Raw genomic sequence first — 23,315 nt, 5'->3', positions numbered from 1 at the left:
AGATGATAGAGGTTAAGTTGAACTAATGAGGCATATGTACATTCGGTCCCTGAAATTAAAAATTACGTTTCAAATTCTAAGCTCGTCACTAAACATTGGGTAAGAATCTCACCTTGCATTCGGCATACCTCTCCCTTAAAGTCAGTTTCGGGCTGAATAAAGCCTTGTGGCCAAGAGGTTATTTTTTTACTGAGTCAGCCTTACCCCACACCCTCCCCCGAAATATCCGCAGATGAATGCACAAGGACAGGGATAATGTCTAAATAAACCAAGTGTTAATCTTCGGGTCGGTGTTCTAAAATAGTTGTTAAATTCCTTTGATGTCCGTGGTCATCAGATTGCATAGAAACTTCAAGGGTCAAGCTTTCCTCACCTGGCCAGGTGTTGTGTGTGTGTGTGTGTGTGTGTGTGTGTGTGTGTGTATACTTTTGTTTTGTCTTTTTGCTACCACTGTTACCAGCTGTAACACTTTAATGACTATTTGTGGGAACACCAGGGACCTTCCCTCGTCATTCACCTGGGGCGGGAACAGTGGCTGAGAGCTCAGGACAGGTCTCTGAAGGGAGGAAGGGTCACAGCCCACATTATTAAACCCTTGCAAACTGGAACGATTTCAGAGAAATAATTGCTGACGTCATTTTACTTATAATTGTTGGACTCCTTAATGATGGTGTCCCCTCCAACAAGAGAGTCCCACCAGGTCTCAGATGCTACAGCACTAAGGATGCTGGTGACCTTCTCACTTCAGGTAATGATGACCTCAGGCAAACTAGTGGTTTCCCTTTTCCTATTTTTATAAACATTCACTTTACCGCCCAGTACACATCTAGGTACCATACATGAACCCATGTTCTTTGCAATTCATTGGCAAACCTTCTTTAGCGTGGATATTTGTCTTTTCCCTACGGTGACAAACGAGGGCTGAACTGACAGCATGATGGTCTTGTTTCCGAGACGACAGAGACAGGTAACAGGAAACAGTAGCTCTCTCCCCCCTGCCCCACCTTAAAATCTTCACATTTCTGGGGCGCCTGATGTGGCTCAGTGGGTTAAAGCCTCTGCCTTTGGCTCGGGTCATCATCCCAGGGTCCTGGGATTGAGTCCCACATCGGGCTCTCTGCTCAGCTGGGGGCCTGCTTCCTCCTCTCCCTCTGCCTGCTTCTTTGCCTACTCATGATCTCTGTCTGTGAAATAAATAGATAAGATCTAAAAAAAAAAAAAAAACTTCGTATTTCTATTTGGGGCATAACTAATGTCACCTCACCAACATCACCCCACCTTGCTCTACAGCTTATGTACATTATATATATATGATGTATTTATTATATAGTTTGTGTTTTCTTGAGATCAGATGAGCAAGATATAGAATGCTTCTAAAATTACAAATGTGAAGGTGTGGCTGAAGAAAATTTAAAAAAGAAAACGTAGTTTTGTCCTCTGGGCGATATAATTATGAAAACTCAGTCATTCCTCAATCGGGTATTTAGATCTTGGGTCCTGGACCCAAACCACTTAGGGCCCAGAAGATACTTTCATCCACGTCGTCATTTTAGAAGCGAGTCCTCGGGGTTTCAGGCAAGTGACAGGACCTGCTCAAGGTCACACAGTTAGTTAGTGGGAGGAGCGAGACAAGAGCCCCAACCACCGGTCCAGACTGCCTTTTGCCGCCGCTATCGCTGCCTCCTGTTCCTCGATCTTCTTCCGTGGATAGCCAGGCCCTATTTAGAATATATTTATAACCACGGCTGTGTGTTGTGTGGAATGGTTTTGCCAAAAAGTTCTACTGCAAAAATAAAGCTTTGAAGATTACATTAAAAAGAGATTGTTTGGGCGCCTGGGTGGCTCAGTGGGTTAAGCCGCTGCCTTCGGCTCGGGTCATGATCTCAGGGTCCTGGGATCGAGGCCCGCATCGGGCTCTCTGCTCAGCAGGAAGCCTGCTTCTCTCTCTCTGCCTGCCTCTCCATCTACTTGTGATTTCTCTCTGTCAAATAAATAAATAAAATCTTAAAAAAAAAAAAAATTAAAAAAAAAAAGAGATTGTTTAACTGTCTGGCTCCAATCCTGTCCTATAGACCAGTCGGATACATTTATCTAATAGGACATCCAAGCAGCTTTCGCAAAGCAATTGCCCGTATCACTAGGAATTAACACACATCCATTTCCTTTGAGATAAGTAAAACACCATCTTACAAAAGAGTAAACATTTTATTATTTGTACACGAACGAGGCTGATCGGAGGACCCACGAGCATCTGGCTAACTCATAAAAGTAGCTTTAAGCGAGGGGAGGGTGTTTGGGGTCGTCGATGGCAACGTCATTTATATGATCTACGCGCCAAGCAGGGAGAGGCCCAGAACGGACGCATCGGGCTGTTAGGAGCAGCGTGGTGGGGGTCGGGGGTGGGGGGCGTCAGAAGTAGGGACTACAGAGCAGCCACTGCCTCTTTCTGAAAGGCAGGGTCTGAGGAGATCTCCATGGGAAGTGGGGTCTGCAGGACAGGTCTTCCGGGGTGGGGAGGGGTCCTCTGAGCGGCACCTCGAGGGGACGTGTTGTCTGAACAGGGTCCCCACCCCCCCAACCCCGGCACAACCCCAGGGCTCTGGGCACGGAGGGGGTCACAGGGGCACCACCTGAAGCGTGGGCAGGGGCCCCCGGGGCGGGGCTATGTACTCCTCTTCCCTGAGCAGCCGCAGCAGGATGTTTTTCTTATTCTTGGGCCAGCTGTAGACGTGAGTGTTCTGAAGCCAGGTGGGCACGTGCTCCTAGGGGAGAGACAGCAGCACAGGGGTGAAGGCCTTTAGAGAGAAACCCGGATTCCAGATCCCAGGCCCAGTTCCCAAACCTCCCCGGCTTCCCTTCAGGGGCGTGCCCTCCGGCAGTCTCCGGGGAGTTGTGCTGTTTGGCTTTTTGGAAGGGGTTAGCATGAGAGACGCGCCTGGCTTCGGGGTAAGCTGCAGACCTCATTATGGAAACCACATGTGCGCAGCGTTGGCTCTCAGCCTCCCAGGCTACCTGCCCTTTGCATTTCAACGTGCTTTTCACCACCCTCACATGAAAGGGGTAGGACAGAGGTCACGCAGAGTGATGCGAATTCCTTTGTGGCTTCAGAAGAAGTATGCCAAGGCTACGGGCTTGATGTAATTCATTATCCTTTCATTCCAGCCACACAGATCTGGCCTGCAGTAGAAGGAGCCCACCAGATCTGGGATCAGGCCAAAAGCAGAAATTATAAGCCTGGGATCGTGAGGGTGCCGTCCCTGACTGCCCTCACGGAGTGGACATTCTGTGGGGGGAGACAGATGATGAATAAGGAAAATATATAGTAGGTTTGACGGTGATACATATTGGGGGGAAAAATAAGGCGGAGAAAGGGGAGAGGGAGTCCTGGGCAGGGCGGAAAGGCTTGCGGCTTTAAGTGGAGTGTTTAGGAAAGGTTTCACTGAGAAAATGAGCAAAGACCTAAAAGAGCGGAGGGGGCCAGCTTTGTAGATGTCTGGGTCCGGGCAGTGCAAAGGTGCTGTGGCAGGGGCGTGCCTGGCCTGTTCAAGGAGAAACGGGCCAGTGTGGCCAGAGAAAAGTGAACGAGTGAGTGAGTGAGTGAGACAGAGGAGGAGGAGAGGTCTGGAAGTAGAGGGACCTGAGTCAGGGCCTTCTAGGTTTTTCTCTGAGTGGATGGGATCCCTTCGGTGGTTGCAGAATAAGCTTAGAAGCAGCAGCTGCGACAGGTCGGGCACCATGCTGGTGTGGAGGACACCCAAATGAAAAAGACGCAGCTCCTGCCCTGAGGAGTTCAAGGCCCAATGATGGAATGTAAATGAAGTGAAGAAACTATTTTCTAGGCAGTGGTGTACCAAAGGGGCAGGAGGTGGGAGCACTGTACCTCAAGCACAGGCAACCAGGGGGTTGTCTGAAGAAGTTTCATAAGCATTAATAAAACCAACTCAGAGTCGGTCTCCTTTTCCACCACTATGTCCCGCCAGCCCTTCCACCCCCAACCGCAAGCCCCTGGCTCAAGGCACTCTAGCTCAGAGAGCTCAAAAGAGGAACAAGTTAGTATATTGGCAAGGAGGATGAGAGGTCAGCGGAACCTCGGGATTGGGTGATAGAAGGCTAAGCGAGAGTTGACGACACAGAAAAGTCAGGGAAGGGCATTGCCAGCAGGGGGAACAGACAGTGCGAAGGCACAGAAACAGAAAGAACAGGGCAGGTGTGAGGGCATGCTGGGATAGTCCAGTATGACCGGAGCATAGAGTCCCTGTGCAGATGGGGGGGAGAGAAGACTGAGCCAGAGGGCACAGCCCTCTTCTAAGGGGCCTCATCTGTCACGCTGAGAAAAGTGGACACGATCCCGGCGTCCGTCGGAATCCACGACACAGTTTCTAAGCTGGAGCGAGACAGATCAAATCTGCATTTTGGATGTTCCTCTTTCATGGCAGAAGAGAGGGTGGCTAGTACAGGGCCAGAGTAGGCAGGGAGACCAACAAGGAGATCCCGCAGTGGGAACAAGGAGAGCCTGGGTGGGGGATGGAAATGCACGCTGTCGCCCAGGGTGTGAGCTTTGTAAACTGAAGTCGTCTCAGGGCGCCTCTGCCTCCTGCCCCATGAAGTCTCTGCGGTCCTGACCTTCAGGGATCCTCCCAGATACAGCTGGGCCTGAGCCCAGGGTGCTGTGGTCTGAGTCTCGAAACAGTCATGACACCTCTGCCTGCCCCTTGCCAAGTCCGGAACATGGCTTCAGATGGTTTTTGTCCCCATGCCCCAAACTGCTAGAATGTTCTTTCGGTGTAAAAACCCTCATATAAACCACAGCAAAGTTCACTTTGGTAACACTGTAGATTTAATTCCTGCCATCTACAGATCTGAGAGCTGAACTCTGTGCACCAAAATACCTCTGTGGACAGTCAGCAAAAATTGTCCATATCTTGACTTTTACGTATGAGAGATAAGAAGTATCAGATGAACCGTCTTTTTTTCTCTCCTGAGTTAAAATAAAAACTACTTCTTTGTGTGTAATGGCTGTTTGAACAATTAGCCAGCGATGGCCCAGCAGATAACACCTTAAAACCTTACTGATTCATGCTGCTGAGCTGAGCTCTACAACTTGTGGATCTTTCTGCTAACACTGTTATCTCTAAGAACTGATACAGAGTTCACAAGCTTTTCCACTGAGAAGCCCAGATAACAAGCACACCAAAGCTTGAATTGGAAGGTTTTTGGCTTGCTTATTTCTTTGTTTACCTTCTTAGCGTTCGGGAAGAGCACGGGGATGAATCTGAAATTCATGCTTCCTTGTTTGATGAATTCGATCTGCATCTGGAACAGAAAGAATTTGAAGGTTTGAGTTCAGGAATGAAGGAGAGTTAATGGCACCCAGGACCCTGCAAACCCCCATAGCATTTTTATTCTGACTTCCTTGAGTGCCACACACTGAGGCTTTTAAGGTCTCCCCATTACGCATGCATGCTATTCACTCTTCCATGAATCATTTATTGAAGGCCTATTAAACGTCACACTGTGTGCTAGACTTCAGGTTTCAAGGATTAGGATACCTTCTAGGGTGTGCCAAGCTGGCTTGTACCGGCTCAGGAAAGCCAGTCGTATATATCCCTTCCTAATTCTGTGTTTGATGACTTTACACTGGTAGCTTGAAATTGACCATAACGAGAGTATTTATACCATGGCAATGGGGAAATGCTACAAATCAGGATTTCTTTCTTTTTTGGGCAGGGGGGTGGTGGTGGAGACTAGTTAATCAGAGCACTGCTGATAGGATTCCTATCCTCCCAAAGCCAGCAGATTGGTGAGCAGGAAGAAGGATACACTGCCAACCACAATGCAGTGTGAAAAGTAGAAATAAATTGCTGCGGAAACCCAAAATGGGGGCCATCCATTTCTGCATCGGTGATTTGAAGGACAGTTAGGAGGGATAGATCACTTAGATACCGAAAGACAAGAATTTGGTCCGGGAGAGGAAGCAGGGGTGAGGGGAAGGGCATCCTCAGTAGAGGAAACAGCATGAGCAAATGTCTGGAGGTTGTGATAGAACATGGGTGGGGTCGGGACCAGCGAGCACCGCTTTGTGGCTGGGGCACAGGATGGGCTAGGGAGGGAGTGGGACAGGAGGCTGGGGGTCCGCTGTGAGGGGCTCTGCCAGCCACACCGGAGGTCCCCCACACAGTTCCAGTTTGCGCTGACACTGTCGTGGCCCCCAAAGACTCAGCTGCCAGGAACTCTTTATCAAACCCAGAATTTTCAAGCTGAGGGGAGCTAGCGTCTTTCCAATGCTGTGACCAGCACAAAGCTCTCAGTCATGTGATGACGAGGAGATGAGGAATTATGTGTTCCCAAGTATTTCATCTTCCAATTGATTCTTATCACCGAGAAGTCTTCATTGTACAGGGGAATAAAAACAGGACAGAGAAGAAAGTGACGGTGGTGACAGCTGGTTATTGAAGTCACCATAGAAACCCCCTCACAAACACACACACACACACTCACGCACACACACACACACACACACACACACACACGAATGCACCACAGTTGTTTTTTTTTTCTCTCAGAACCACTGTCTTTTACAATTGAGAGGACCAAAACATGTTTAAAACAATCTGTGTCCTGTGTGACGTGAACACGCCAATCACCAGGACAAAACATGTGGAAAGGAAGGGCCCAGGGTTGACAAGTTACAAGGGAAGAACTGGATTTAGTCTCAGACTTCCATCCAGTTCCCAGAATCCGTAAAGTTTTGCTCGTCCACGAGGCCACACCGGATGCTGATTTTCTCCCCTATTTCCAGACACTGGCTTTTTGTGGAGTCGTTGGCCCTATGATGCAGTTACTCGTGGCTACCTCTTCATTCCCTCCGTCCTAGAGGCTTCTGCTGCCTGGAGGGGACCTGGAGGTCTACTTATCTGGCCTCTTGAACCCCTCTGGTGATAAGGAAAAGAGCCCAAGACACTGTTGTGTTGGGGACACTGTTGTCCCCAGAAAACTGAGTTGGGAGACCATCTGGTTGCTGGCCGGGCACCGTCACACAAGCTCCGGGGGTAGCTGTTTCACTGCCTGGCACTGCCGCACACCAGCACAGCGGGACAGGTTTCCTCAGGAACCGGCAGGGACCTGGAGCCCTTCCCACACACCAGCTGTCGGTTCCCAGGACTGGCAGGTTCCTAGAGATGCAGACAGGACATCCAGTGCTTTGGGCCACGCAGACATGCAGCAGGCAGCCAAGGGACGGCGGCCGCCGCAGCCAGCCGTGACCGTGGGCCGGGCCCGTCCGTGGGCCACCAGACTGGGAGAAGACGGAACGGGAGGACGCTTAGCCCCTGGCTCCTTGGCCTTACTCTCTGGCTTCACCGCTCACCTTGGCCTTTACTTTGGGTTGGTTCTAACCTCAGATAAGTGGTCGGTACTTGCTAGAAGAGGAGACGGATGGGGAAGCCCCATCCACCCACCTGCTTCGCCTTTTTCCTGGGCTGCTGATCCACAGGGCAGATTTGGACTTAAGTCAGCCTCCCCTGAGGTCTGCTGCTGGTCCCCTGTGTCCTGCCTTGTGCCGCTTACTTATTCTATCCGGGCCACTTCAGCGTCCTGCCCCATATTCCCATCTTAGTCTATGATCCTTTCTGCCCATTCCAGGCGCTTGCGGAATGTTCCAGTTGGAATGGAGCTTACAAGTTCTAGTCCAGCGGCTGTCAAGCCTTTTTAAAAAAAATTTTTTTTTTAAAGATTTTATTCATTCATTTGACAGACAGAGATCACAAGTAGGCAGAGAGGCAGGCAGAGAGAGGGGGGGAAGCAGGCTCCCTAATGAGCAGAGAGCCCAATGCAGGGCTTTATCCCAGGACCCTGGGATCATGACCTGAACGGAAAGCAGTGGCTGAACCCACTGAGTCACCCAGGCCCCCCTGTCAAGCCTTTTTAAATCTCAGAATCCTTGGTAAATAAACAAGCCTGAGAAGGGCAAACCAGCTCTAGCTGAGGTGGGATGGGACACCCAGAGCCGCCCTGACCCCCAGCACCTATGGGCACCCAGTAGGGACTCCACGGAACATTTTGAAAGTCACAAGCCTAGTCCAGCATCCTAGTCAAGCAGAACTGTCTCCACAGCATCTCTGTCATCCTGGAAAGCAGGGAGATCACTAGCTCACAAAACAGCCAATTCCAAAGCTGGGTGATATTTTCCATCAGAATGTTCTATCTATCAGATGCCAAGCAAGCCTAACTTCCTACAGATTTCTCCCACTGGCTTTAGTTGGGCCAGGCCCCATGGTTCGGGTGTGGCGGCGGACTGTTGCTCATCCATCATGAGCTCAGAACAATCCCTTCCCTTGACCTGAGCATGGAGATGTCCCATACACGTCACAGACATGACCCCATCACATCTTCACAACCACCCTGTGACCCACTGCATGATTAGGGACATGGAGGCACAGAGAGGTTTAGGCGATTGGCTCAGGGTCCCACAACTATACAGGAAGAAGCGAAATGGGAACCAAGTCCCTCTGACACAGCACCGTGTGTCCATTCCACTCCGCTACTCTGAGTCTCTGATGTACCAGGGAACAGAACAGGACAGATGCAGGAGCTCCCCTCTCCTCACAGCCCTGGCCCAGGCTCCTCTTGGGACCACCCAGCTGTTGGTGAACAACCAAGCCAGCAGAGCCCTGCTTTCCAGGGTCATCTAACCAGAAGTGAGGGATCACCGATGACTGTCCCCTTGCAACAGACAGGAATGGAGTCCCAGGGATGTGGCCGCTGGCCCACAGTCCCGAAGGCAGCCGGAGCCAGAGGCAACATCCCCTGTCCTGCCCGGGGTTCCTCACCCCATCACCGCGCCACCTGGTCCCCAGCGGAGGACAGGCCTTCCCAGAAGAGCGCGCCCCTCTCTGGGGGGTGGCGGGGTGCGGCGCTCCCCTCGCCACTCACCATGCGATGAATGTACTTAGTGTGTAAGCCGTGCTCGTCCTCGTCCAGCTGCGACTCGGCACCTTCCACATCCTGTTTGTATTTGGGGCTGATTGCTACAATTATCATCACTGTCTTCTGTTAATGAGAGAGAAAGCGTGTTTATGGAAGTGTCAAGGGTGGTCCGCTCGCCGAAGGGAGGTTCGGGGAAGGCAGGCTGGCAAGCGGCCAGCAGGGCCCCAAGCCTCCCCACAGCCCCCCCCCCCACCCCGAGGGCCTGCATTGCGTCCTGTGCAGAGAGCGCAAGGCAGTGGCCCCCACTCTGCCGGGCTCCTGGGTCCCCACCTCCCCGCTGCCCCCCTCCCGGCACCCTTCAAACTGGGGCGCGGTCCCAAAGGGAGGCGGCTTGGCCCACCATTTCGCACAGGCGTCGCCGCTAAACAGCCCGGAGCGTGGCCCGCCCCGGGCCGAGGAGAAGCCCCCCGCTCCCGGTGGCAGGGAAGCTGCGGGTCCGCACTCCCGAGCGCCCTGCCCGCCGCAAGCCCGTCTCCGCGCGCAGCCGGGAGGAGCGGCCCCTTCCGCACAAAGCCCACGTCCGTCCGGCTGCAGACAAAAGGAAGAGCCGCAGGACCCCAGCCTGCTGCGACTCTGTCCCCCACCGCTCCCTCCAAAGGAAGCGGCTGCTTCAGCGGACAGGGACACGCTGGCGGCGATCAATTTCTATCTTGTTAAAGCACAAAGTGTCCCAGTGGTCAGTATAGATTCTGTCAGTGGAAAACAAATCACAGGGCTGCGAGTGGGCGCCTGGGTGGGGGTGAGGGGGCTGCGCGGCAGGGGGCATCCTCCCCACCTCCTCCCCCTCCCGTGGAAGCTCTGGAGCCCCATCGGGCAGAACACTTGGGGTGGCCTCGGATTAAATTGAATTCTGTTGCTCCCTCCCTACTCCCTGCCTTCATTTCCTCTTTTCCTATTCTGGTGTTAAAAAAAAAAAAAAAAGCCAAAAAAACAAAAAAACTGCTCTGATTGTTATCAACCACCTGTGTCTGGTTTGACCGTTATTTCCTGCCTGTGCATGTCCACGAGGGTGACCCCATCCTTCCTTTCCAGGTCTCTGCAGGGCTGCCAACAAGCGAGGCTTTGTTGGGGGCTCTCGCAGCTCGGGACTTGGTAGGTTTGCCAGGGCTTCTTTCATAAAATAACTCCACAGGCGAATTGTCTTTTTTGCCAGAAAACGAGCTCAGAATTTGGGACTGTACTTACATCTCTAAGGTAGCGTTCCATCCACTTAATGATATCAATGCCTCGGATTCTATCCTCAAATATGTCAATCTACGAGAAAAAGATGTGGGAAGTGGTTCTTAATGAGAAGCTTTCTGTAGATGTGGAGGGAGAGAAAACACAAGAGACTGTATGCATTTAAGACTGGAAAAATTACGATTGCTTTTTGCAGGGAGGAACATGTAAGTCTAAAACAAAATACAATTTTCTTAAAGTGTTCCCTATTTCACCATGAGTAGGCATTCAAGTATTAATATCCATAATTAGGATATGGTGGTACACATCAAAATCTATCTTTGGCTATACAATAATTATGTTTTAAAAATCTGAGAGACATAGTAGACCAAGTTGGATATAAGCCAGCAACATAGAGATATATATATATGTAATTTGAAAGGCTAACATGATATCATCCTGGAACATTTTAATGAATGTGTGGTGTACGAGTACTGAGATACAATTCTGGTGCTTTTGTTGCATTAGCCAGGTCATTATAATGGTATTATGTCCAGTTTCAATCTATGCGTTTAAAAAGGATTGGATGAAACTTGGCGCAAATCCAAGGAACAGTCATAAAAACAATTACTGAGATGGTGGGAAAAGGTTTATGATGAAAGTCAAGAAGCAGATCTCTTGGGCCTTGAAAAGACTGATATTAAATATCAAGTCTTCGAAGGAATATGTGAAGGGGAGAAAAACCAGTTTTTTCCTATTTTTCAGAAGACTAAATAAGGCAGCCTTTCTGGGGCTCTGGCCTATCCGGTAGCCAGAAAGTTAATGTATGTGTGTACAAGGTGCTCCTGCTTAGAAGATGGATTATACACTAGAATGGGTGCCTCAGGGATAGTGTCCTCGAGGAGGGGTTATTTGATTTAGCCACACTGCTCTCAGATCAGTTGTCCTAAATGTCACTCCGCCATTTAAAACGTATCAAGTCCTAGCCATTTAGCAAGCTCTCCCGGCCAGCTGTGACCCAGCCTTACCTCTTTTCCTCACGTGCCCTGTTTACTTTACTGCCCACACCCTGAAAGCATAACAGACCTCGGTGCTCTCCTCTCCCACACGCTGACTTCCTCGTCTTTGCCGCACCTGCTTCTGCCCCACTGTGACCAGTGGCCCTGGACAGTCAACACATTATTAGAACATCCTTTCATTTACTGTATGTCCCGTTTACATCTACCTTATCTCTTCAGCCTGGCTCTACTCTTCCTGTGGAACGAAAAAAGTGCCTCGAGTACACCAAACTGTCAGACACAAGTTCAGCATCTGCGTCTTTATTGATGGAACACTCAAAATGGAATGGCTTTCTTTTTGGGCTGGAGGATTCCTGCTTTAAAATGTCAGATGGCCAATGACCGCAGGAGGTGATCTTGAGAAAGCCTGTGTGGCTTTCGGTGACTGGACTGGTAACCCACTTCTAACATACGAGACAGAAGCAATACAATGTCGGGGATGAGAAGAAACAAGACAGCTGGGATCTACTCTTGGTTCTACTCTTGGCTTCTGTGCTTCCTACTCATATAATTTTAAAAACATCACTGAAACTCTCTAAGCCTTATTATCTTTATTTGTAGTATGTGGTTAATAAGCCTACTTCCCAGGATGGTTGTAAGGACTGAAACAGTTGGACATGGAAAAGGTATATCATAATGCCAGGCTTGAAGTAGGTACTCAATAAATGGTTATTTTAATTGTTACCCCAGGACCTAAATTATTCCTTGCTACTGAGGTGGGCTTTCTGGGAGGCACAATGTGCTGGACTGTTTCTCCAGATCTCCACCAAAGTCCACAGCTTCTGTCAGGCCAACTTCTCCACACAGCTACTGTTACAGGCCGAATTGTGTCCCTTCCCCCCAAATTCATTATTTGAAGTCTTAACCCCCCCAGTGCCTCAACCTGACTGTATTTGGTGATACACTTAGGGGCTCTTGATGTATCAATACAGTAACTTAGCTGTCCAGGGTGGGACTCTGTGATTCTACTAGAAGGCTTCCTGGTGATCAGAATCAAGGACAGACTTAAATTCTAAGTAGCCTCTGATTGGTAAGGTCCTAAAAACCTGCCTCTTTTCCAAGGACAATCAATATGCTTACTTGGAAACATCCAAAAGTAAGATCTTTTCTGAGATGTTGGCCTTATGACCTGTAATTTGATTTTATGTCCTGGTTTCCACAGTGCTTTCTTATTCCAGAAATGAGAAATTGAAATGTTGGTTCCTATACAGTCACTAAGTCGGAATGTATAAATTGTATGCATCTTAAACTTGTGGACACTTCCATTAAAAAAAAAAAAATTACAGAATAAAGAAAAAGTGCAGTAAAAACTGTTAAATAATGCTAAGCAATCATTAAAATGGACGTTTAGTTGCTAAGTAGTTCCTTTTTATCCTTCAACTTTGCTATTCATAGGTATTTTCCTTGATTTTTCACCACTCTCTTGAATTCACTGTCACTAAATACCCCACGGGGGCCTCTGGGAAGGAAAAGACGTGATCTCAGTGTTTGAGGAAAGCCAGCCCTTTGAGTGGCCTCCTGTGGTATTTTATTTATCCTACAGAAGAACGTACGTGATGTGAAGCTGTGCTGTTGGAAGGTGCTGCAGGGAAACTTGGGGAGCGTGTACTTTCTGAGATTCCTTGGGCCAAGATCACAGTGCCCGGCAGGGCTGGGTCGTCTGCCTCCCCTAGAACTGACTAGACCAGCTGAGAACCTGGCCGTGGATTCCTCGCCCAGGAGCATGACAGCGGCTTCAGGGTGTGGAAGGCAGCTGGGCACAGCGGGCCTCGTGCTTCAGGCCTCACAGCCCACTGCCCAGCACTAGGACCTGGTGCAACAAGCAGGTGGCCGGGGGAAGCCCGCAGCCCCCTGCACCACAGGAATCCCAGCCGAAGCAGGCAAGCTTGGTGGAAAAGGGCCAAGTCCAAAGTGCGGTAGGCTCTGGCGTTTCCTTCAGGCCAGGGGCCAAGCTGCATTTGTGGTTAGCATGAACGCTCGCCATTCTGGCTGTTCCGAGGTACTCGGGGTTGCTCAGAAAGCATGCAAGAAGAAGTGCCAGAGTCTCTGGATAGCTGAAAATCTAGAAAATAATTACCTACACGTCCATAAGCATTCAGTTCGCAATCCCGTACCTCAAATAATACAGTTTAAAACCTCAACAGTTATACGTATGTCTTTTCTCCCTTTGTTTTTCTTCTCATTGTACTCACTTTAGCTGTTCAGCCTTCTCTGGGGATGAGATACTTACTGCAGTTTGGAAGCCATTTACCAGGAGGAAGTTCACGAATTTCACCACCTCCATGGCTGTGTCCATAGAATAGGTGATAAAGACTTTCCCTAAGAGAGATTTTTCACATTTATTAGAAACTGGTCAGATTATTCTATCCTGAGCGCTTGTAAATTGTGTGCAAGGTCTTTCTGTCTTTCTAGAATAATAAAGTGAAACTCTGGGATGGGGGTGGTCTGAGGGCTCACGCCTGCAGCTGTGTGAATTGCTGTCCTCAGGAGAGGCCGAGAGGCAGGGGGTCTGAATAAGGGGGCGCAGAGTGCCCCCTGCGCGGGGAAAGAGGAACGCCGGCAGCCTCGCACAAACCAAGGAGGCTGCTGGAAAACCACGTGATGCATTAATACAATCCATCAGCCAGAACCCACAGGTCCTTGAGATGAGGCCACCTCCCGGTTTCTTAGAGACACTTGGCACTGTGCCTAAGGAATACTCTCACAGCAGGCCACGAAGCCGAACCTTGCTAAGGGGCCACCCAGCAGTGGCCTCTTTTGATCTTACGATGCTCTCTGCTTGTTTGACTAGAGCAATTAGGGGAGAGGGAGGAAGTGGTTCCTTATGCCCTCCTGCCCCTTATGGGAGGGAGAAGGGCCACTGGTGGGAGAAAGGCCGGGCTGATGGGGTACATGAAAGCAGAAATGTTAGTAGGACCTTTAGTGGCTCGAAGGACCGAGATGCCACCTTGGGGTACCCAGCGTCACTGACCCCCTTCCTCCTCCCTAGATCAGCCTGAAGCCACAGAGGGCACTGTGCCCACAAGCCTGACCCTGTCAGGATGCAAACCACTGCTTTCTCCCGCTAAAATCTTGTGGGAAATTATCTAACTAGCATGGTAATGGGAGAGATGAATAATCTCTGAGTGTTGGCTTTTATCTGCAGTGGACAGGCTTGATCTCAGGAAGTCCCTGGGGCAGAGTGTGGAGAAGAAAGGAAGGCTAGAGAGAAAATGTAAATGTGTATGTATTCATCTGTGCTTGGGCTCTGGTGCTTTGGAACAGATTTCTCAAACAGAAGTGTGGACGGTGGTCACATTGACTCATTTAAGCAGTCCAGTTGATAGCACTCAACCTATCCTTAACACCCAATATTCAACCAACTCCTACTTAAGAATTTTAGGACTCCTTTATAGACTAGAGTAAGATAAATAATGATCTACAGACTGACATCAGGGTGCTGACCGATGCAGCATTCATTCTCCAGAAATACTCAGAATTAAAATGTATGAGATCTTGGGATGCCTGAATGGCCCAGTGGGTTAAAGCCTCTGCCTTCGGCTTGGGTCATGGTCTCAGGGTCCTGGGATTGAGCCCCACATCGGGCTCTCCGCTCAGCAGGGAGTCTGCTTCCCTCTCTCTCTCTCTGCCTGCCTCTCTGCCTACTTGTGATCTCTATCAGATAAATAAATAAAATATTTTTAAAAATAAAATAAAATAAATAAAATGTGTGAGGTCTTTAAGAAGATTAAATAAATTTTTTGAATGATAAACAACAGTGGATCCTTGCCACAGAAATCTTTAGGAGTCTTAGACTCCTAAATGACTAGAGCACAGATTCCCCAGATGGGAGTTATCGAATGCAAAAAGCTTGATTTCCAGGTTTGTTTCAAAGAGGCACCCAGATTTGCAAAGGGCTTCTCAGAATTACCTGAGCTTCTCTAGCAAGCACAACAGAATATAACAATTTCGGGACGCCTGGGTGGCGCAGTTGGTTAAACGACTGCCTCTGGCTCAGGGCGTGATCCTGGAGTCCCGGGATCGAGTCCCACATCAGGCTCCCAGCTCCATGGGGAGTCTGCTTCTCCCTCTGACCTTCTCCTCGCTCATTCTCTCTCTCACTGTCTCTCTCTCTCAAATAAATAAAAATAAAATCTTAAAAAAAAAAAAAAAAGAATATAACAATTTCACAAGTAGTGGCTGTTTTCCTAAGATTCCTGGAACTTACTGTCCTGACTGACCTTAATATGAGAACATTTTGGTGATAGTTCAACATTTCTGGTTCTGGCTGCAAAATATGGAAAAAGAATCATCACCTGACACTTAGTCGAATGTTTCTTTAAATAAAAGGCTTAGTTTGCATTTGGTTGTAAAGCAGTATGGAGAATGTGAGACCGCTTTTTCCAAACAAGATTGCTCATTCCTACAGGAAATGACCTCGTTCTTGATGGCTGCTGCTAATTTATGGCGAAACACTAGGTCCCCGGCCAATACCACATGGACATCCAATCAATTTACCCAGGGGCAAGTCCACTCAAGGGCATCATTTAGAAGAGAGAAGCGTTTGGGTTACTTGTCATTGGAGTGTATGTTTAAGAAAGTCTCGCGGTAAGCATTTTGTGAGTATTGCTGGTGGTCTCAGGGTCACTAAAAACATTGCTACAAAATGCGGGTTACTCTTTTTAGCCAAGAGTAAAGAAGTAAAATTTATTTCACTGTGTATAGGAGAAATACCCAAGATTATGGGTGAATAATCCTCAAGTATTCTGAAAGTATAAGACCTGGCAAAAAGAAGAAAAAACAACACTGCAAACAACTTACGTAACTCTTCTGGCAAATTGCTTGTTTTCAGAGTTCCTCTGGCTGGAAGGTTACTAAGGGGTCTAGGGACAGCAGCTGGGGATGGAGCCTGGGGACCCAGTGGTCTCAGTTCTGCAGGACACTCCAAGGACTCCTCAGGAACTCCGGCTCGATGCGGTGGCTGGTTATATAGTTGGTCCCTGGAAAAGAATACGTTTATAGTAAAATTTTTTTTTTTACAATGGCCAACCCAGAGGGACAGAAAGTCTTTGAGATGCCAGTGAGCTAGCTCTTCCCTCTGCCTCCGTTTCTTTCCTAAGCGAGGGTTGCTTCATTGAATTTGAGTCAATAAGTGATTGGCGGGCAGCCGAGTGGAAGGACCCATGTGAGGGTTCGAAAGAGGGAACTTAATTCGATTTCTCCATTTAAGGACTGTCTAATTGGGAAGATAAGTGGTATGTACAAGGCAGACATGGTCACCAGTAAAAGTAGTATAATGGGTGATCTACAAGGTTGGTGTTACAGGCATTCAGATAAAAAGACAGGACTTTTAACTCATGGTAGGTAACATTTAATTGTGTATCAGAAGATAGGAAAGGCCTTGTAGGCTTCAAGTTTTTATGTTGTTGCTAATATATAGATAAGAAATCTGATTTTGAAGACCCCTTAGAGAAGTTTCTACCACATCGTTATATGGCGTCTTTATTATTTTTTTGGTTGACAGGTACACTTGTGGGAGATTTGGAAAGCCGAAGGATTCTGTTGCAAAGTGCTGCCGTGAGGTGCCAAGCTCGTCAGGAGGCATCCCCATGTCCTATTACCAGCCTCCCTTGTCAAGTTAAGGGCGCAGGCAGCCATTTTGGGTCAGTACAGATCTAGCAGGAACAGAATGGATCTAGTCGTTGCAGTGGCTGTGGCTTCCTGATTCTGGATTGTACTATGTATGACAGCGTGGCCTCCAATGGAGAGTTCTCTGGTGACTTTCTCATCTTCTGCCTCTCTCCCTGGGACAGAGGAAGCAGCTTCTTTGGCGTCCTGTTCTGTGGTGCTACTCTGGGATCTTTCTTGGAACGCTGGCCTAAAACTTGCTCCTCCAATGGCCAACAATTCTAGAAGCACCCACCCGACTGTGTTAAGTCCCTTCTGCTACAAATAACTAGAGTTGTTTCTGGGTTTCTGACAGGGGGACTAAAACTGTGTCTGTAACGTTTTATTGCCTTGAAAAAACAAAACAAAACAAAAACCACAAAAAATTCTGAAGGATGTGTGGCTCTTTGTTAACATCTTTTAAAAAATCTAGGGAGTGGGAACGTGGATGTTTGTTATTTGTTGTAAGTTTGAGATGGTTTTCTATTCTAAATTTTTAAAACTGCTTTGATTTCAAAATCGATGTGTATCTGCCCAGTTTTTATAGATTATTGCATACACTTACATTTTTACCCAAAAGAGTAATAAAAAATTTTGAAAGTCTTATGCAACGGGACATAAAATAAAATTACACAGAATCTCAAGTGTACTATATTTCTGAAGTGTGAATGTTTGAGGAAATTATTTTTATTTTAGATTTTTACTAATACATAGAAAAAAAATCCTTATAAAATATGCCCTCATCTAATGGGGACCCAGGTACACATCTTTTTTGCATTAAATTCCTTTATACTGAAAGTTACTTGGTTGTAACAGAAGGCAATTGCTCATTAGATTAAAAAAAATGTTAAAGCTTTGGTAATGTTAAAAAACCTCCCTGTAAAAACAATATCATGGATATTAATGACAGAGTAAAGTTTCTATGTCAAGGTTCACTTTCAAATTTTCACTGAGGACTAGTTTCTTTATCCAAACTTATTTTTCATTATCCTAAAATGATAAAATAAATCCAAGGAGACCACAGCAGGCTTAAATGGATGTTACAAAAGCAATTCCTCTGTACTAACTTCTCAATTCTTCTGTAAATCTAAAAATATTTTGAAATAAATGTTTATTTAAAAACTTACTATTGCTTCCCCTATCCAATGCCAGTGGACATGTTTCATAAGGATGCTTAAGTTGTGTTTGTTTTCTTGGACTTGTGGATATTTCTTATGCAAGAGTACTTTTCTGGTTGTAAAATCACATTGTCTTGATTTCGTTATTTAAACTCTGTGCCATTTTTTAAAAGTTTATTTATGTATTTCAGTAAACTCTACACCCAACTTGGGGCTTGAAGTCACAACCCTAAAATCAAGAGTCACATGATTCTCCGATGGAACCAGCCAGGTACCCCAGATTCTGCATAATTTTATTCTTAAAAAATAAGAGCTCTGTCAGGAAAGAAAATCTGAGAATGTTTGGGCTTTTTAGGAGAGGGGAAAGCTGGCATGTGCCTTATCTGCCATTGTAAATAGAATGGGCTTTTCTTCTTTTAATAAACTTTCTGAGCTAATTACCCACTTCCGCATTTCTGAAAAATCTGCTTTAAAAGGATCTTTGTATCTCTCTTTGTATCTCATTCTAGTCTCAAAACAGAATATAATTTTACTTTGAGTGGTATATAAAAATTCTGCTTGAGCAAGAACAAACCTTTCATCTACTCTTCAATTTTTTTCTTAAGTTAATAAGTTCCATTTCTAGGAGTTCTTCCTCTGTATTTTAGATCCGTAAATTAAGAGAAGAGGAAAATGTGAAGAAAAGTCAAAGGAGAACAATGAGGGGGAGACATGACTGAAGGTTAGACAAATTTGCTGGTCTGGTCAAGCAAAACCAGAAATTGTTTTCTGAAAGAAGTATCGGAAAGATCTAATAATGGAGCTCTGTATGTGTGGGTGCTTGTATTACGAAAGAAAACAACGGGCTTTTTAAAACTGCTACTGAGAGTTAACGGAATTTAAAATTTCAAAGTAAGACATGGATTTAAACAGGCGTAGAAACTAGGGATATAAGCAAGAATTTCCTAATGGCGGAAGTCAGTCCCAGTAAAAATAAAAATCTATTCCTGAGCTCAAAGACCAGGTGACTTGAGAGTAAAAGGAGGGGGGCGGTCACTTGGCATCTTAAGGGCCCTTCCTTCAAGAGAATTTTGACAAGTCACCAGTGGCTTGAATGTGTCTGGTGGAGAGATTCCTGACCACCAGCCGCCATTTCCTCCTGACTCAAAGAGTCTGTTCCTCTGTGGGCCTTGGTCACTAGCCTGGGTGGCACAACAACGGAGAGTTTTGATACATCTTGGTCCCATTGGTATCGTTCTAAATCATCACTAAAAAATGTCTTAAAGTTGGCCCTGTCATAGTGATACCTTGGGAGCCTCGGGGAGGAGTGGTCTCTTTGTGCGGGCCTCTGGTCTTGGTCCCAGGGGCTGGGGTAATTCAGGACAACCTTCTGCACAGGCCGCGGGCCCCTCACACTGGCTCCAGGGATGGGCTGGACCACTTGGTGGTAGGCTGCTTGGGGGTGGTCGTGGCCACCTGTAGGGGAAGACAGCAAAGTGAACAGGGCAGAATGACTCTAGCACCTTTGTAGGAAAGCAGAAGCTCAGGGCCATTTTTTTTCTCCATATTGTGGGTTCCAGATATCAGTTACCACCTCCGTAATGCTTGCCATATTTCTGTACTATTATTTACTTGATTGTTTTCATGAAATTGAGTCATTTTTTTTTCCCTAAATAAAAACATCTGTGAAATCACGAGTTCGGTGTTCTAATTGGAAAGCGCAAAGCTCCACACAGGCCTCTATTTTAATAAGATACTTAGGATAATCCAACCACGAGAAACTCTCACACCAGCATTCCGACCATAATTTTCCAAGTTTCTAGAACCCAAGGCTAGGAGAAATTATCTCCATGATAGATACAGAATTGATACTCTCTTTTTTCCTTCCCCAAGGGGACACCACACACACTCTCACTCACACACACACACACACACACACACATGCTCTCACACACATATACCATTCCCTTAGGAAGAAGTCAATGAATGAGGAAAACTTGGCTCGTATCTCTGGGAAGCAGCTAACCGGTTGGCAACACCTCCCAACTTCCTCGGGTTTTGTTCTTGTTAAAGCCTTCATGCACTAGGGGCCGCAGCACTTAGGAAAGGGCCAGCCCGAGAGCAGAGCGAGGATGGCGACTTGTGTACATGTGTAATCTAAGAGAAAGTGGGTCCCAGCCAGGCCAGGAAGCAGAAGGGTCCCCAGGGAAGAGCGGCAGCCTGCCTGAGCAGGTGAAAGACAAGAATTGAAGGGCAGAGGAGGGAGGTTGGGAAACCAGGCAGGGTGAGAGGAAGCCCCCGAGGGACCTACCCAGGCCCCAAGGGGCTTGAGAAGGACATCTAAGCAGTGAGTGTGGGGATGCGCCTTAGGGATAGGTCTAGCCTATGGAGGGGTTGGAGAGAACCGAGTGGATAACCGTGCAGCATAGACCACGAGTACCTCCTTGTGATCCACGCACCACCGCCTCTGCCCAAGAAGGATGATCCAGGAGGCAGGGCTGGTCACAAGAAGAAGGAACCTTGTTTTTCAAAACACTGATTGGCCTTTATTCTTTTTCTGATGATCATAATAATGCTGTTTGCTTGCTGTGAAGGTAGGATACATGCAGGAGGGTAAAGCGAAATAAAACTAGCAAGTAAGCAAGCGAGCCACAGACAAGGTCAGAACCAGAACGCAGGGCGGTAGGGGGCTCATGAGAATGTGGCTGCGAATTTTGTTTTTGGTTTGGCAGTCAGCAGCCCTGGACATTTTCAAGGGAATGTTCAGGGGAACGATAGCCTCAAGTATAGACAGAAAACAAATAATGTGCATGTTCACTGTCTCCAGGTCTCCACTGTCTGACTCAGGCAACTTGGCTGGGTGACCCTGAAATGTGGCCAAGCCAGTCTCTCAAGCATGGTCAGGTTCCCTGGGTTCAATCTATTGTCTGCTTTGACACAGGACACCAGCCAGGTCCTTCCTGTCCCCTCTCCAACACAGGCTGTCTCCTGGCCCAGCCCCTGATGCCTTCCTGAAATTGCTTAGGGCTGGTTTTGATGTTGGGGGGGCTTAAGGAAGGGGAGGCGGGATGGAGAGATGTTTCTGGATCTCTCTTGGCTCCCTGGCTAATAAAGGAGACCAGGACTTGGAGAGCATGCCTACGAGTGGGGACACAGGACTGCATAAGATATACCTCAAAGACTTGGCTCTTACAGCCATTCTGGGGCAGGTCAAACATATTCCAAGGAGTCCGATGGCCAGGTGGAAATTCAGGGCAACAGAGCAGTTGCCACTGCTGTTCTTTCTCCCTAGAAAGGGGGAGAAGTGACACGGCCATTAGGTCCCTAGGCAGGGGCCAGCCCTGCTTTTAAATGAGTCTTGTGTGAGTGGACCATTTATAAAACCAGCTACAGCTACACCCCTCCAGAGATCTCCCCTTGCACTTAAAATCCTCCCTGCATGACTGCATCTCTGCCCTTGACCTTAGCCCCTCATACGCTCTCCCAAGCTCACCAAGCCCCAGCGACCCTGGTCATCTTTCTTCTTGAACACCCCAAGCTTGTCTCTACCTCCGGGACCATGAGATGGCCATCCTCTCTGCCTAGTGTGCTCTCACAACCTACCTTTACAGACCAGCTTCTTGTTGTTCCAGGCTTATCATGTGTTTGAGTAAGCATGACTCTTAGTTGTCAACTTTTCGTCTGCCTTCCCTACCGGCATCTAACGTCTGTGAAAGCAGGGACTGCATCCGTTGGTTGCCATGTCTCCGAGCACAGAGCCTGCACACAGGGATGCTTACTTAACACACGAACGAATGGAGACTGCATGCTTTCAAATCCAACCTCCTGCACACAGAGAAAGGGAAGCCACGCGACTGGCCACTTAGCTGCAGCCCACTTGAGTCTTGTCTCCCTCCGCAAGTAGGAAGGAGAAAGACGAGGTAAAAGAGAGGAAACTTTGCTGGAGGCCTTGAAAGTTTTTCATGTTTGCAGCCATTTTTGCTTCCCCGATCCATTAATAAGTGGCTAATAAGGTTTTACTTGCTTTAAAAGGGCTACCAGGCTCTAATGATAGGGTTTGTTTCTTTTCCAGAGAGCGGATGTTAGTGCTCTTAATCAAAAGCCTTTGAGTCAAGGTCATATGATTTCTAACAGATTATTTCCCCGCACAACATGTTTTTGTCTCATAGCAACAAATCGTGTCATTAAAATCACTAAGGCATGTGGGCTAAGGTTTGATTAGCTGTAACTTGCATTTCTGAAACAGTCACCTGCGGTAAAAACTTACAGTGGTTTACGTGAACAGATGAAAAGGATCCACCTTCCCAATTTTTAAAAAATTGACAATGGAGTCCTCGGTGCCATGCTTTGATTGGTTAAAACAAAAAGATATCGAACTCCAGAGAATCAATCAAAAATAAGCTTTCCCTTTTGTGAGTGAAATTTGGTTGTGTGGAGAACTGGCTCAATAAGAACGTTTAGGGGTGCCTGGGTGGCTCAGTGGGTTAAGCCACTGCCTTCGGCTCAGGTCATGATCTCAGGGTCCTGGGATCGAGTCCCGCATCGGGCTCTCTGCTCAGCAGGGAGCCTGCTTCCTCCTCTCTCTCTGCCTACTTGTGATCTCTCTCTGTCAAATAAATAAATAAAATCTTTAAAAAAAAAAAAAAAAAGAAGAACGTTTATCAGGTAAAGGAGTATCTTTTCATTGCTCACGTTTTAACCATTCTGTTCCACGACGTTGACCAAACTTTTTTTCCTTTAGTTGGGCTCCTCGATAGAGAATTGTGGCTAACATTTATTCAACCCTCACCCCATGCCAGATACTGTACTAAGTTCCTTATTTGGGATTAGAGAGGTCAATTTTCTGTTTTCCTAAAGAAGTTTAACTTACGATAAAATCCAGTTCCCGACCCTGCTCCTTGCATCCTTCACCTTGCGGCGTAGCTCACCTCGCTCCAGGCCTGCTGGCTCGCTTTTGGTGCCTTCACTACACCAAGCTCCTTGCTTCCTTCGCTTTCTTCTCCTTCAGATTTCAGCTCAAATGTGTCCTCTTAAGGAGGTCTCCTCTTCCCATCCTACTAATGTCCGACACCCAGGTTCTTCCTGTAGGGCCCTTAGAACTTGTTTGTTTCATTTGCTGATTTCTCCTCCTAGCTGGCTGTTTAGGAGCCCACGAACTCCATGAAGACAAGACCATGTGTGTTTTATAGCTGTACACCTGGTGCCTAGCACAGGACTGGGGAAACATTTGTTGAATAAATTGATTAACGAATGGACAAGTTCTGTTGCCAAGTCCCTTCAAGCTCCCTCCTTTCCTCTCCTGCCATCTTGCACAAGACCATTAAAGATGGCCTTTCCAAGGCTTGCTGTCACAAAGGCCGTACTCACGATT

At 47.5% G+C, this 23,315-nt stretch overlaps 1 protein-coding gene and 1 long non-coding RNA gene across 3 annotated transcripts in view; one reads left to right on the top strand and one right to left on the bottom strand.

Moving 5' to 3' along the window:
• Positions 1-2,186: 2,186 nt before the first annotated feature.
• TRAF3IP2 (TRAF3 interacting protein 2) overlaps positions 2,187-23,315 on the bottom strand; it is a 48,267-nt gene continuing 27,138 nt past the window's right edge. For both annotated transcript variants that reach the window (XM_044244358.1, XM_044244362.1), the window contains exons 3-9: positions 19,252-19,420; positions 16,002-16,180; positions 13,432-13,520; positions 10,171-10,239; positions 8,932-9,048; positions 5,239-5,313; positions 2,187-2,762 (exon numbers count right to left, since the gene is read on the bottom strand). In XM_044244358.1, coding sequence (XP_044100293.1) covers positions 2,616-2,762; positions 5,239-5,313; positions 8,932-9,048; positions 10,171-10,239; positions 13,432-13,520; positions 16,002-16,180; positions 19,252-19,420 — 845 coding nt within the window. In that variant the 3' untranslated portion in view covers positions 2,187-2,615. The remainder of the gene's footprint in view (positions 2,763-5,238; positions 5,314-8,931; positions 9,049-10,170; positions 10,240-13,431; positions 13,521-16,001; positions 16,181-19,251; positions 19,421-23,315) is intronic.
• On the top strand, positions 15,716-17,973 carry LOC122903504. The gene is made up of 2 exons (XR_006383975.1): positions 15,716-15,788; positions 16,705-17,973. It is a non-coding gene; the product is annotated as an uncharacterized LOC122903504 (long non-coding RNA).

This window comes from Neovison vison, chromosome 1 (assembly GCF_020171115.1).
Source record: "Neovison vison isolate M4711 chromosome 1, ASM_NN_V1, whole genome shotgun sequence".
In the NCBI taxonomy this organism is placed as follows: domain Eukaryota; kingdom Metazoa; phylum Chordata; class Mammalia; order Carnivora; family Mustelidae; genus Neogale; species Neogale vison.
Note: the sequence above shows the minus strand (reverse complement) of the source record. Positions and strands in the feature narration are given on the sequence as shown.